Source organism: Gymnogyps californianus, chromosome 1, assembly GCF_018139145.2.
Source record: "Gymnogyps californianus isolate 813 chromosome 1, ASM1813914v2, whole genome shotgun sequence".
Lineage (NCBI taxonomy): Eukaryota > Metazoa > Chordata > Aves > Accipitriformes > Cathartidae > Gymnogyps > Gymnogyps californianus.
This window is the reverse complement of record NC_059471.1, coordinates 177,004,737-177,020,531: the sequence shown is the minus strand read 5'-3', so window position 1 is coordinate 177,020,531 and position 15,795 is coordinate 177,004,737. Positions and strand designations below refer to the sequence as shown.

Below are 15,795 nucleotides of genomic sequence, written 5' to 3'. Positions count from 1 at the left end.
CTCCTGAGTGACCTGTGACCAAAGAGACTAGCAGCTTCTTCACAGCACTTGTGTTTGACGTGCATACAAGGAAGGGCTTTTTCCAACTATATCTTATCCTCTTTTACCCCGAGGATCAATGCAAGGCTGAGAGTACCATTTACCCGAGTCCCAGCTTCCCCCTGCAGAGTACCTTATACACAAAGCACCTTTCAGAAGCAGATGATAAATATTATCCCCATTTGTTTGGGGTTTTTTTTAAGAAGGAAACAGAGGCCCAGTCACTCAACATTTAAGCTAAGACAAAGCAATAATTTAATGATCAAGGTTGGACTAAGAGAGCTCTGGTTCCCACGTCTGGAGTAGATCCATTCAATCTGCCAGATCCAGAAGCATTTAAGAGCCTACATCCCATTGATTTCAGTGAATCCCAGGGCCCTAAATGCAAGCTCTTGGCTTTTATCCATTGATCCCTGCTGTTTCTTTTTCCCTAGCTAAAGAATAGAATAGCCTGGCATTTTCATCCAAAAGAGCTGGTGTGGACTAGCAGCGGGGCAGAAGCTTGTAGGACCAGAGCACCCGTGCTTGAAACCCTGGTATAGCCAGGAACCACCTTTCTCTTGGGAGCCAGGACTTCTGATGCAGAAAAAACATGAAGTCAAACACTGGTAGGAGGGAGAGCTCCTGGGATCCTTCCTTGTATGTTTGACAATAAGTCTGTTGTCCATAAAACCCATTACCGGAGTTTCACAGTGCCAATGAAAGGACAGAATTTCTCCCTTATTTTTTGTTTGAATCATTTGAGGGAGGAGGTGGCCACTCGTATTATTCTAGTATGCTTTTTAAAAGAAACCCATTTGAAGTTATGTAAAATTAATTCAGAAACACTGGTGGTCTTGTAAACCTGATGAGGCTAAAGACCACATGTAGCTGTGAAACTGTGAGCCAGCACTCGCATTTCAACATCAGCTGCTATGCTTTTGATGTTTCCTTGAAACTGCCTCAAGTTGGTCTTGAAAGAGAAAACACTGTTGCAAAAAAAGGAAAAAAAGGAATTTCCTATATATAAGCTAAATTGGGTATTTAAGTCTGACTAATTGGAGGCAAAAACATCCAAACAAACAAACAAACCCTGTTATCACCTTAAACACAACCAAAAGCAGGTTCTGGGAGAATATGTAAAAGTGGAAAAACTCATGGTTTGAGATAAAGACAGTTTGATAAGTAAAATAAAAAACAATAAAAAAGAAAAACAAAACTGAGAAAAACAGATGGTGCAAAAAAACCCAAAAAATTGCTCACCACCACCTGACCGATGCTCAGCCAGTCCCCACACAACAGCAGCCCCGGCAAGCTCCCCTCTCTGCAAGCTTTTGCTACTGAGTATGATGTCATATGGTGGTCTGGGACATCCCTTTGGTCAGTTGGGGTCAGCTGTCCCAGTTGTGTCCCCTCACAACTTCTTTTGCACCCCCAGCCTGCTTGCTGATGGGGCAGTCTGAGAAGCAGAAAAGGCCTTGACCCTGTGCAGGCACCATTCAGCAACAGCTAAAACATAGGTGTGTTATAAACACTGTTCTGTTCGCAAATCCAAAAAAATATCCCATACGAGCTGTTATGAAGAAAGTTAACTCTGTTCCAGCCAAAACCAGTACAGTCCCTTGTGCAAAATGCGTAATAACAACTGCATCTCTAGGGGCATAGAGTCCACACCTAACCCACGGAGCTATTTAACACACCTTGCCTTATGCTTGACCACATTGTTTTGGGCTGGTTGTGGTGACAAATGTACTTAGTGACACTGCATTACATAGAGCATCAGGGAAGGAAGAAAGAACCTCATTAGGACCAGAAATGCACAATGGCTTCTCATTTTCCAGCTGCTGGGGATGCACGGGGGGCAAGATGGGGCAGGAAGGAGGGGAGCTGGTGGCTGCAGTGTTGCCTGGGAGAGGAAGATCTCCCCATACCCAGGGCACCCACGGAGCAAGTGTTTCTCTGTGCCCCCATCCTAGGGGAAGCTCTGTGCTTTCCCGTGGTCTGTAGGAACCCAATCAAGCCCTAAAAGAGAAAAAGCGGGGACTGGGGAGGAGTGAGGTACAGATCTGGGGCAAAGGTCCCCATGCCTTTGGCTGTGAGCAGGAGGGGACATGCAGTGGGCAGTGATGCTGCACCCCACTGGGCCGCCCCATACCTGTGCCCAGGCCCTGGCTGCAGCTCTCCCCACTGACTGCAGCCTCTGCAACTGCCTACCTCCTTGTGCAGCACAGCTCGCTTACCTCCTGCCCACACCCAGGGCCCTGGCGGATGAGGACCAGCAGGATTTGGCTACTGAGACTGATTTGGGATACGCTGTCTCTAGCCCTCACAGCGCGGTCCACATCCAACAGATCCCTTGGATCTTGGTGCAGGCAGGCCAGCGTGTGGACACAGGGGCCATCCAGTGCACATCTCTCCCCCTCTCAGGCCCACCTGGACCTGCATGATGCTCCAAATCCACCCACTTACCCAATCGGCAAAAAAACGAACTCTTTCTGTATCTCTGAAAAAAAAAAAAAATCATTTATAGCTGAGCTTCCAAAGGCGTACTCCTGCGGAGAGATTTGGAGAAGATCCCCTGCCTCCCACTGCCTTGTGCCATGCGGTACAATTTACAGTTTATACCAAGCACATGATATTGTAAAACACCAAGGTCTGGCATTATTCAAACATTTTTGTGATGATGCAACTATTCTGCAAAGCCGTGGAGGTGAAGGGGAAGGGGGAGAGGGCTGCGACGTGTTCGGTGCTCACTGCACAGCTCTGCTTCCCTGCCAGCAGCTCCGCAAGCGAAGCCCACCGCACAGGAGAAAACACCCTTGTTAAATCCTCAGGACAAGAGGACACAGACACGTGCTGCAGCAGTGTTGTGGCTGTCACATAACACTGCTTCTTGGGCAGACAGCACGTTCCAGCTGACTCGCTAAAACTTCTGTCAGGGATCGCACAGTTTAGTGTTAAGTTTTGAATGCTGTTACACTTATCCCATGCACCGCTGCTGGGTTGCAAACAAGGCGGCTGGCTGCAGGGGTGAAATCAGATCCAGGACCAAAAAGGGTGTTGGCAATGCTGTTGGCAATGCAGGTGTAACACCAGAGCTGTGCCCTGCAGAGGATGTCCGCTCTGCTCAGTGGGCTGGGACAGGCTTTTTAGGGAGGCAGGGAATTAAATCCCAGTGCCGGCCATAGACAGATGCTGGCACCTCTCAGCTCTGCGTGCTGAAATCTTTATGGTAAGTCAGACAGCTGCAGTCCCAGCCCCTTCCTTTAGCTTAGACATGGTAGCAACAGCCCCGCTGAGGCAAAGCCAGCCCCACAAATCACCCCAAGGACCTGCTGTGAACTACAGACCATTAATTTGGAGCATCTCTGTTGCTAAGCGTATCTCTGCCTGCCCTGCCAGTCGTTACAAAACATCTCAGCTGAAAACTTGGGGAAGCATATAACACAGTTTATCTAGTATTTTTAAATAGACACAGGCAGTGCAGGAATGACTGAATCAAAAACTTGCCAGTTACTGCCTAAAGATTCAAATACAGATAAGTGAAACAGGCTTCCCAGTAATAAAGACAGTAGAAGTCTAGAAATTATGCCCTATTTGAAGAGTAGAGGACTATGAATAAAACTTAATGAACAGCTTTTGTCTAGGACTAGAATATAAAAAATTTTCTTAAAGTAAATTCTTATAGTTACCTTTGAGGGATGTTTATTCCCTGATATTAATTTAGCTAATGCACCTATTTTCATTGTATTTATCTTCGGGTCTGAAGGAAATTTGGTATTACAGTAAGCCTTAAAAAAAGGGCAGAAAGAATCATGTCAGTATTTGTCATTATTTTTGATAAATTATGATATATTCAGCTCTCCAATCATTCTGCTCAGTACTATTATATTGATTGGTAAATCAATATTTCAGTGAATATGCGGTTGGAAAATCTAATTTCTGAATTTGGTTTCTAAGCAATCATCTCTATCTGTTTTTTGGCATGTCCCTCTGCAGTGTCCCTGGCAATGGCCATATTCCAGCTGCAAACTGCTCTTCATTGACAGCTGTGCTGCTTTTAGACAGCACTTTGTGGTTCCAAAATTTAATGTTCCCAACTGTGGTGCCCATCATACAAACGGAGCTGCAGAGAATTGCAAATTCATTCCAAGCTGGGCTGGACCCAACTCCAAAAGGTGACATCTCCAACAAGTTTTAGTCAGCTTCACAAGGAGACTTGGTCCTGTACTCCTCTACTTTTGTGATTAAGGTCCAAATTCACTTACCTTTTCACTTCCCAGCAGCTCTCATGCAGGCTACAGCCGCACTGTAATGAGGAGACAGGCAAAGGAGGCATGTGCGTAAGTCCTGAATACAGCATGGGCAGAGTTGAAGCTAGGAAAGCTGCAGAAGGCAAAGCAGTGAAGGCATGTGCAAAGAAAACAAGGGAATAATCTATATAGTGGGTTCAGGAGACTGCAGAAGTCAAAAAAAAAGCAACAAGTAACATGAACTCTGCTTAAAGCTTCTCAGATAGCCAAATGCTCTTCCAAGAAGTGTTTTTGAAGTATGCCTGGAGCTCACATGATAGGATGGTTTCAGTCAGAGATGTATTTCTTGCAACCAAAAAAAGAGAAGAAAGCTTGGGAGTCAGTGTGGGGACATGTCAGTCCCACGTACACCTGAGCACAAGCCACCTCCCAGGCAGGCTCTGATTGCACACTCCCTTCCTCTTCTGAGAAGAATGCAAGCGCTGAAAAAGAAACTATTTCTGGGGCAGTGGAGGGGAAATGTTCATGAAGTAGCCTTGGCACCACACATCTGCGAGAGTGGGCAAAGCACCAGGAGGAGCAGGCACTGGAGCAGGGACACGTTGCCTCTGCGCCAAGCCTCTGCCCCTGCGCCAGGAGGGAGACAGATCCGGCTACTTCTTCTGTCAACAGGCACTCGCAGAGACCAATTTGACCGTACTGAAAGAGGTATCTAAGATATGGGTAAAATCACTTTCTGGGCATGCTTGATCCATCTTCTTAAGCTCTGGAGAAACCCAAGCAGCTTGGTTGGAGTAGGCACCAGGCATGCACGGGACAGAGGTGTTGCCGCACACCCTGCGGGTGAGTTGGATGCGGAGGTGACAATCGCCTTCTCCTCCTCACCCCTGCACCGGAGTGGGGAGGTTGGACCTTCCAGCTGCGGCGTGAAGCGCCGGGCACTTGCACGGGCCTTTCTGCTGCAGCTGCAGCAGCCAGAGGAGGATGGAGAAAAGGGGAACGGGGCACAGATAAAAGCTGTGGCTGCATATCCTTATGGCTACTTGTACTCAAACCAGAATCAGTGACCACCGTGATAAATCACATTAGTGGTAGTAGTAGTACTAGTAGTAGTAGTAGTAGTAGTAGTAGTTCAGCTGAAATATGTTTGAATACTAAGATGTTGGTGATAAATGTCCTGGAAGTGTCCGTGACATAAACCAGTTGCTCCCCAAGACCTAGTCTTGCTCAAGTAAGCCAAGGACTGTTTTGCCATTCATTTCAATGAGGCCATTTCATGCTGGGAACTTGTTCAGATAATGTCCTGTACTGAGAAAACTCTTCAATAATTACAGATGGACCTATTAAGTTTGTGCATAAGTTCTTCTCTGAGCTCAGTCCTAGTGCTATTAAGCTCTATAATTGTTCCATTATTCACAGAATTAAAGCAAATTTATCAAGGGTTAAGTAGAGGTTATAAACAGCAGTAACTAAATAAATTTTGTTGCCATGATTTCCAACCAAAACTAAGAAGAGGAGTTTCAGAACTGGAAAAGTTACAATCGATGTCAAGACACTGACATAGGGAAAGCTGCATATTTTTATTTCTGTGTGGTCGCAGTTACATGTGGCAGATTCTGTAAGAGTTCAAGAAAACCGTGTCCTTCAGTGCTCCCTCTACCCCCCTTGCCAGTGTTCCAGTTCAGAAGAAACCTAATTTTTCATGCCAGCAAAATGCAAAAAGTACTACTAAACAATGGCATCGTTTTAAGACTTTCAGAGTGCCAAACACTGCATTGTACCAACAACATTCATAGGCATGAAGAAAATAAGATTTTCATAAAACTCTGGTGCTGCATTTAGTCACAAAGTAAAGAAATCTCTGTAAGAAACTGAAAATCCATTCTATATTTAGCATCAGCCTAATAGGATAACGTGGCTACGGTTTACTATTCTTCAGATTGATGGAATATTGCATTGTTTCACTGCAAAGGCCAAGCTTCTTAAATAAGTCTGATCTTGCTGCTTTTGCAAATAAGCTGTCTTAAGGTCAAGGGAAAAAACTTCCACTTTCTTCTTTTGGTAGTTCATTATCTTATGCAGGTCAAATACTGCTCTGAGGAGGCTGATACGAAATCGTCTGCTTTCCATGTTTTAAAGAAAGGGTGCCTGTACCATTCTGCAAGACAAAGATGGATTACAGCCATCTATTACAGCCTCAGTATTTCCCAAGCAATATCTTTTTCTTCATATTACAATTCATGTTTACAGTCCTATAGGAGTCATAATCATTCCATTGAGAAAACATTTAACTTACTTAAAATAGTACTCTCTGACTTGCCCTAGCATCTCCCCAAATCCCATTTGGGGAGAAAACTGAGAGCTTCATGTGATAGTAAAAATGCAGCGATGCTCTAACCAGATGCAGAATATAAAATGAACACATCCTGAAAGTTTCAGTATAGCCTAGCTGTGGCTCTGGTTTTAAACTGATCTCCAGTCTTCTACCTGCAAATAATACAGGAGATGTTAAAAGAAATGCGTAACATTTTGGTGCTAAATTTTCAAAAAGTGTCCACCTCCAATTTCTTTTTTTTAAATATGCTAGAATATTGCCATCTGTGAATGTGAAGCTGTGAAAGTATGAATCTGAAATCTGTCAGCTGTTCATCAAAATGCTCATGAGAAAGAAATGCAAGCAATAGAAGGCTGGGTTTTGTGGAGGAGGTTGCAGAGGGCAGGGGAAGCATACATATTTTCCCAGAAGGCAATGAGAAGCCACACGTAGACCATGGCTTGGGGTGCTTCCGCAGGCTGTGCCGCGGAGCCGGGAGCTCTGCACTGCTCACACCTGGCTGGAGCACACCCCAGCATTCCCACAGAGACGGCATGTGACAGATCCCCGTCTCTGGGGCAAGGAATCAGACACTTCTGCAACTTCAACATGTCGCAGGGATATTCAGTTAAGTAGGAGGGAAATGCTGGTAATGGCACACCAGCTAAGTAGCCAACACCCAACGTTAACATCTCAGTATTTGCTCATGAGCCAACCCTCGACTTTAAAAACCACCATTTTTTAAATAACTTGTCTCTTTAGAAATTAAATAAATAAATAGTATTTCCAAGGGGGAAAATAATGTATTATAAAACAATTAATATTTCTGATAACTTTAACCTGATAGGAACCTTTGCTTTTTTTGTAATTTCTTCTCACTCTGTTAGTATTCAAAGGCTCTATTATGGAATCGTTCAGGCCACTGCTTGTAATACAGCATATTAATATATTCATTTTCTCTTTCTAGTAGCAGTTTTCCATTCCAATTTCCTTTATCTGACTTCTGCATGATTTATTCTGATGATAAAATGCCCTCCTCTTTCATATAGTTAATTCATTCATGACTTTTTAAATTCTTATCTTCACATTAAATATGCTGGCAAGTTTGCTCATGTCAGATTGGTCCTTTCCCCCTCTAGTTTTCAGTAACCCATCTAAACAGAGGCTTCCTTAAATTTCCTTCTCTTTTAACAGTTTTAATTTAATCCAGACCTTTTGTAAGAGAACTTTTAGGAACAATAATTGTTTCACACATGAAAAAGCCCCCTGACACACAGCATTATATTAATTATCATTAGCTGCACGCTTCTTAGCAATCCTGGCACTAGTTTACAGTACACAGCTATAACACTTATAATACAGTGTCTCAAAATTCACTGGAACAGCAACATTTTCTCAGTGCTGAATGAGGCCCCATAAGAACAATAACTGCGTTCAAAGTCTGAAGGTCCCATAATCTGCTCATCTCCACAACATGTCACAGCTTTTGATCTCTGCACCAACCCTGCCATTGCACTAGTTTATCTTTCAAAAAGACGCTCATTTTTGACATTTTGATTTTATAACTTTAAAAGGAGGACAAGCAACAGCCTTTGGTAAATTATCTTAATGGATGCATTGTTTCTAAACTCATTGCTTGTTTAACTCTATCTAGTTTTGGCTTCTAACCCTCAGGTCTTAGTTACACAAGGATTAAATACATTTTTAGACTCTCAAAGCAGGCCCAGAAATGCTCACAATTGCCCCTTGGTGAGTATCTGATCCCCACGATACCCACACTCATACAGCATCTTCCTGCTTGACCCAAAAGTCATTCCTCCAGGCGTAGTTTTGCTTCTGCAGGGCTGAAGGCCTCTGGGGGCTCAGGTAGATCTGCTCTGCGTAAGCACATCGCACTGTGAGGACCCCCTTTACAAAAGATCATTGTACCTACTTATTTTTAAAGGATGGCCAAAAGAGGAAGTGAATAAGGAGGTGATTGGTGACAGCCAACATGGCTTCACTAAGGGCAAATCATATCTGACAAATTTGGTGGCCTTTTACAACAGTGTACAGCATTGGTGGATAAGGGAAGAGCAACTGACGTCATCTACCTGGACTTGTGCAAAGCATTTGACACTGTCCCGCACGACATCCTTGTCTCTAAATTGGAGAGACATGGATTTGATGGATGGACCACTCGGTGGATAAGGAATTGGCTGGATGCTTGCACTCAAAGAACTGTGGTCAACAGCTCAATGTCCAAGTGGAGAGCAGTGACAAGTGGCATTCCTCAGGGGCTGGTATTGGGACTGGCGCTGTTTAACTTCTTTGTTGGCGATATGGACAGTGGGATTGAGTGCACCCTCAGCAAGTTTGACGATGACACCAAGCTGTGTGGTACAGTCAACATGCTGGAGGGAAGAGATACCACCCAGAGGGACCTTGACAGGCTTGAGAGGTGGGCCCGTGCAAACCTCATGAAATTCAACAAGGCCAAGTGCAAGGTCCTGCACATGGGTTGGGGCAATCCCAAGCACAAATACAGGCTGGGCAATGAGTGGATTGAGAGCAGCCCTACAGAGAAAGACTTGGGGGTGTTGGTTGATGAGAAGCTCAACATGACCCAGCAATGTGCATTTGCAGCCCAGAAAGCCAACCGTGTCCTGGGCTGCATCAAAAGAAGCGTGACCAGTTGGTTGAGGGAGGTGATTCTGCCCCTCCGCTCCGCTCTTGTGAGACCCCACCTGGAGTACTGTGTGCGGCTCTGGGGCCCCCAACACAAGAAGGACATGGACCTGTTGGAGTGAGTCCAGAGGAGGGCGATGAAGATGATCAGAGGACTGTAGCACCTCTTCTATGAAGACAGGCTGAGACAGTTGAGGTTTTTCAGCCTGGAGAAGAGAAGGCTCCGCACAGACCTTATAGCAGCCTTCCAGTACCCAAATGGGGCCTACAAGAAAGTCAGAGAGGGACTTTTTACAAGGGCATGTAGTGATAGGACAAGGGGTAATGGCTTTAAACTGAAAGAGGGTAGATTTAGGTTAGATGTAAGGAAGAAGTTGTTCACTGTGAGGGTGGTGAGGCCCTGGAACAGGTTGCCCAGAGAAGTTGTGGATGCCCCAACCCTGGAAATGTTCAAGGCCAGGCTGGATGGGGTTTTGAGCAGCCTGGTCTATTGGAAGGTGTCCCTGCTCTTGGCAGGTGGGTTGGAACTAGATGATCTTTAAGGTCCCTTCCAACCCAAACTATTCTATGATTCTATGATTCTATGAATGTAAATGTGCTGCCCATCCTTTACGTAATATCTGAAACATAAGAACTGCATTACCCTGAACAGTGAAGTCTAGGTTCAAAGCCTTCCTCAGTCTGAGAAAGTTAAACTTTGGTGGCCTACCTCCCATGAAAATGCACTTTCACCCCTTCTTGGGCCCAGAAGCAGGGGAAGAACAGGAGGGGGGCTAGCCTTTGAGAGCTGGTGGTTAAGCCAACTCTTCCTCTTAGAACAGTCAGATTTGGGTTGTAGTCCCAAGACACATGAACAGTTAACAGACTCACCATCAGCTTGTCCTCCAGGTGTGTTTTAAAAGAAATCATTTAAACATGGGCTTGGTTCTCTAGGGGAAAAATAAGTAGCTGCAATCAGGATATTCTGGACTCAAGGTCCTGTGTCGGTGGAGGTCCATCCAGGCTTAAGCTCCTTACCATCCAGAGACAGTAGAAGATGTCAGGCACTATCTGGCCATCAGTGTTTTCTACAGTCTTGTCCAACACAACGCACCGCCTTGTCTGCATCCCATCTGGGGCTGCATCACCATCCCCGTGTAGCATTGAAGAAAGCCAAACACCTCTCTCTGGGTGCTTGAGGGCAGACATCAGACCTGCGTGACTGGAGCTGGTTATGAGCCTTGTCCTGGCTAACCACTACACCTCTTCTTCATGTGGGTACTGCTTACAGGTCACCGTACAGACAACTTTTAACCTTTGGGCAAACTCAGCACATTGAGCTTTCGTGGTATGTCACTGTAACACATTTGCCAAAACTTGAACACCTTTTGATCCTGTTTTCTGGAATCTTTCTTACATTCCAGCACCTTTCCAAAATACTGTGGTAACAGACTTTCAGATCATGGGTACAGCTGTTCTAGCTCCCTCACCCCTCTCAGACACTCTGCTTGTATATTCAGGGATTTCACTGGTTGTCCCAAATACAGTATTGGATTAGGAGTTTTAAGCAACCATTTATCATCTCCTTTTAGGTTGACTTCACACCAGGATGCAATAAAACTGCCTTGAGTCTGATAATATCTAGCCCAATTACATCTTCTGCATGAGGCACGGAGTCATTAACAAGAAGAAAGATTTTAAATTGTTTTAGAAGCCAGCTCATGCTAGTTTTTGAATTAGCGCCTCATGTACCCCAGGAAACTGGTTTGAGAATTGGGATGGCCAGTGGCAGGCAGGGGACCGATACAGCTAAAGAAAGCGCATGAGCCACTTCAGAAGATATGTTCCAAGTTCCTCCCCAGGTCTTTTGCCTTTTATTCTCCAATTCAGGTATTACATTTCCACTGGTTTCCACCAGGATTGTGCATGCACCTTGACATGTTCACAGAAGTTCCACAATACAGAGTTTCACAACTGGGACAGGTCCCTACAATCGGGACACCAGGGTGACAAAACAGATTCTGGAGAATTTCCCACTGAATAGGATGGAGAGAACATAATTACCACATCGTAGCACTACAATGCCTCATAAACATAGAATAGACTAGATCCATTTACCACAAAAATCACAGAAAGTAACTGATCAAAGAATATCTCTTTTATGTAAAATATACATTTGTAGGATATAATTTTAATATATCTTTTATACTTATTGATGTTGGGTTTGCAACACTTTGAATTTAAAAAAAAAAAAAAAACAAAATAGTCTTGCTGCCAGAATTTTATTTCTCATAATACTTATAGTTTGAGGTAACAATGAAAGAAGACTGTGTGCTGTGAACAAAGTCAGTGATGTTAGTCTGCAGTCATATTTCTGTTATCAAAGTGAAAAGTAAACTTAAGACTTGGCATGTACACTAGAATTCATACAAATATAGGTCATGGCAAACTGAGAAAGCAAGGACTTATGCAAACCTACTCTGTTCATATTTGTGACCTTTGCAAAATATACCATTATTATGACAGAAGTCAAGACAGATGTAGTTTACATCACTACCATTATTAAGTGTGTGTCTTTGTATGATCCACAGCACAACTTACTGCAGGAACCAGGAAGAATACACACAGGGGTGTGGGTCTTTGCATGGAGCCTTAGCAATGATGACTTGAATTCAGCTTTCCTTGATATAGATAAAAACTGATATTCCATGCACACACGTTTTATTTACAGCTGACTCATCAACAGTGACTAGTCACCCCTTCCTCTGGCAGCAGTAATAATGAGCAGTCTTTAATCTTCTTTAACAAGCTCTACTTCGCACGTAAAGTCTCAGTGACCTCCTCAAGGCGTGAGTTGTTTATCAGGGCCCATTCAGCAGCAGCAGTCTCTTTCCAGTACAGTCCTTGGTATGGCTAAATTCCATTGTCCCTTTTTCAGCAGTCAAAAATCCATGATAAATTCTGTACAACACTGTAGTTAATATAACAGCAGCACCAGATATTATATTAATTCTTTTGCTAAAAGCTGTTTGCAATTATCTCTCTATTGACAATATTTTACCGAAACTAAATCAATGTACATCTCTAAATATCAGAAATGTATACTTTGATAAATACATTATTGTACAAGAATTCTGACATGCAGGTCATGCTATTGGGCTAGGCTATATACAGAAGAACATGTTACATGGTCAACAATAAGTTCTTTTCCTAACAAAAAATAAAACATGACAATCAGGGATTATTCAACAATCTCAAGGATCTCTTAAGATTTGAGTTGTTATGGTCTTCCCCATGTAGTTCTAAAACTCTACGGTTTAGGGTAATTTTTCCTCACCAGCCCAGAACATCAAATCTGCCATTGCATTTGTCCTGTTGCATAAACAGAGGTTAATATTGAATGAAAAAGCCACTAAAGGAGATACAGTTTCAAAACTGTAATGAATGCTGGTTGCTAGGAGGAAGATTGATGCAATAGGCAACCGGTCAGTACTGTAAAGCCGCTACTAAATCCCATTCGAAAAATCTTCTGAGTGCTCACATGAGTTAGTCTAGACGATACTAACTTGCACTTGAAAAATATATATATTTGTATCTATACACATAAGTATAGTCCATATGAAAAAAAGAGAAAAGGAGAAAAATGTCCTTAGTTAACCTTAAAAGAGGGGGGCATTTTAACAGTATCTCTGTGCTTTATGGAGACAGATGGAGAATACAGTAGACAGGTTGCAAAACAGACAGACAAACAACATATAGGACAAAGCACCTCAAAAAACATTGACTGAAGAAATTTTTGAAGCTCATGAGCCAGAGGTATAAGGCTGGTCAAAAACTCAACTTGAGAACTACTACCCTCTTACAGTGGTACAAAAAAGCCCCCAATAATCTTCTCAATTTTACTTGGTACTCAGCCTCTGAAAATGTTGAAGAACCCTGGAGTAGAGAAATGACTACAGTACCAAGCAGCACTTGCTAGCTTAAAATTGCAAGTCTGGATGGCGTTTACCTTTCTTGCATGTTTTGTGCCTTCCCCAAGCCATTAAGAAAGAGATCTGGCTTCTGCTTGCGTGTAACCCGTAATGACAACCTCTTTGCAGTTATCTGTGTGCAAACAACCGGAGACATTCAGAACTCTGATACAGCAATCCAATACCGAAGTAAGTTAATCACAAAATAAAGCCATTTATAAACAAGTAGATTGTTAAAAAATAAAGGAAAAGGTTAAACAAAGAAAAACAATCCCACATGCAGACCAGTTTATCAGTGCTTTCATTTCAGCAGGATGGTACAATGCGAGAACACACATCCAGAGCCCTCTGTGGTCTCCACGATCAGCAACACTGCTTGTCAGGTGATGGAGACAGGATGGTCCATGCAAATGAGCATACCCAAGTCACATTGTGTGCAACCAAGACACGATTCCAGACATCTTCAGAATGGATTAGAGTCACAAGAAATGGAGGTTCAATGGAGTGACTGATAATTAGCTGGAAGCACATTATTTTAAGTAAATCTCCCTGAAAATATGTTTATTTATTGAATATACTGGCCAACGGCATCCACTAACTGTCCTTTTATTGCCACAGGAAAGTAGGACAATATAGTAGATAAAAGAAGAAGCGCTACCTTAGGTAATCTTTAAAAGCCAAGATAAAAATCTTCAGCTACCCAAGTGGCATTTCTTACTACTGACAGTTATTTCATGCAGGAGTTATACCATATTTGTGGAGCCTATGGTTAATGCTACATTTATTTCCAATATGTGGTAAACAGTATTTGAATTATACTATGTAGCCGATTGATGCCATCTGGTTTACAAGATGGAAGGGATGGGAGACCGAGAGCGCCTTAGAGGACAAGGTGAGCTGTAGGGTGATGTTACTGGAGACAGTCGCAGAGCATTGCCTGTCAAGCCAGCTATGTTGTTTAAGCTTCGAGATTTTTCATAGCCTTGTATGAGAAAATGCACAGACATCAGTTGAATTCAGCCAAAAAATAGACAAAAAGACAAACAATACAATGTAATGTAATCCAAGGAGCTATCTGGGACTCAGAGGGAATCTGCCTGCAAAAGAACTCAATGCTGAGACACATTACTACCAAAAGATAGTAATAAATAGAATTATTCACAAATTAATGCAGCTATTCTTTCCCAGAAGATTAAACAGACCATCACACAAGAGGTCTGACCTGCTCTTCCACATCCCGTCTTGCACTCAGTGCCGCTCTGTTGGCTTCAGCAGGGTTGCACAGAGTGCAAGATAAAGGATCCCAACAGGGTTACTGGGTGAGCTATCTGGCTAAGCATAATCAAAACCCCATTAAGACAGACTATAAAAACTGTTAGAATTATATAATCTCTGCTAAACCAAATTCCTAATAAAGGATGATTTTTCTTTAAAAATAAATAAAACAAAAACCAGATAAATTGCATACAGTATGTGTAAATCACTTCTCCAGAGGATTGAATGATAATATGGGAAAGAAGCTCCATCTTCAGAAACATTAACCCTAAGACTTTGTGACTAATACTAAAGTATAATAGGATAGCAGAGTTTGACATATTTGCAAATGCCTCCTGATTGGCAAATTTAAAACACCATATTTGTGCTCCTTCTCCAGCTGACTCAAATGAAATAAATGATGTTAATCCACATAAGCAAGTAGTAAATAATTAATCATTAAGTGAGGCAAGCACATAATGCTTCACAATTTGGAGGGAACATTGCACTTGCAGACATTTCTGTTCACACACACTGCGAGCTCTAGCTACCTACTTTTTGCTACACATAGATTGTTTTCACCTTGTAGAGGCTATGCTGTAAAATGACGGAAAAGCATTGCTATTCACTGCATCACTATCTTCATACCCAAGTATTTTCAATAGCACCTGAATAAGCCCACTGATGAAGAAAAGTTTCAGCCCACCGGTCAGGAGAGAGATATCAGCAAGGAAATACAACAAAGATGAAGCTGGACAGGACCTCGCTCCTCAAGTACATGGATACGTGCTTCACTGCAAGCATGAGAAGTCCCATTGATTTCAATGGCACTACCTATTTCCTTGAAGACAAGTATGCATCTAAGCATCTGTCAGGTTAAAAGACATTCAGGTATAAATTGCTTACAGTGAAATATTGAGACTTTTCCCACAGAAACTATAAAATGTCAATGACAACACAGCTTAACATTACATGGGACATCATCAGACATTTTTTTTCTTATTGAAATAGTTACTGGCTCAAATTCCAGATCTCCAGATAACAGACAGTTAACAGACAGTTGTTAGCATCTCCAGGAAAAATAATATCTTAGGTTCTCCCCTCATGACAATTAACATATTTATTACCTACTGGGAATTGCATGCTTTCAAACTATACTTAAAGCAAATGTATAACCTCATGTCTGCTAAAACATTGTGTAATGTTCTCTCCAGATTGCAAGGGCAGGCTAGACTGTGATGCTTCACAGACTTCCGATACATTTCAAAAACAGCCTCCAGTTTCTGAGTTTCTGTCAGTATTTACACAGATTAGAAAGAATCCTGTTTGAAAGGGGAAT

General features: G+C 42.7%; 1 protein-coding gene across 1 annotated transcript in view; it reads right to left on the bottom strand.

Moving 5' to 3' along the window:
- Positions 1 to 13,273: 13,273 nt before the first annotated feature.
- Positions 13,274 to 15,795, bottom strand: part of KCNC2 (potassium voltage-gated channel subfamily C member 2) — a 105,828-nt gene continuing 103,306 nt past the window's right edge. The window contains exon 5 of the mRNA XM_050901696.1: positions 13,274 to 13,335. Within this exon, the coding sequence (XP_050757653.1) occupies positions 13,274 to 13,335 (62 nt within the window). The remainder of the gene's footprint in view (positions 13,336 to 15,795) is intronic.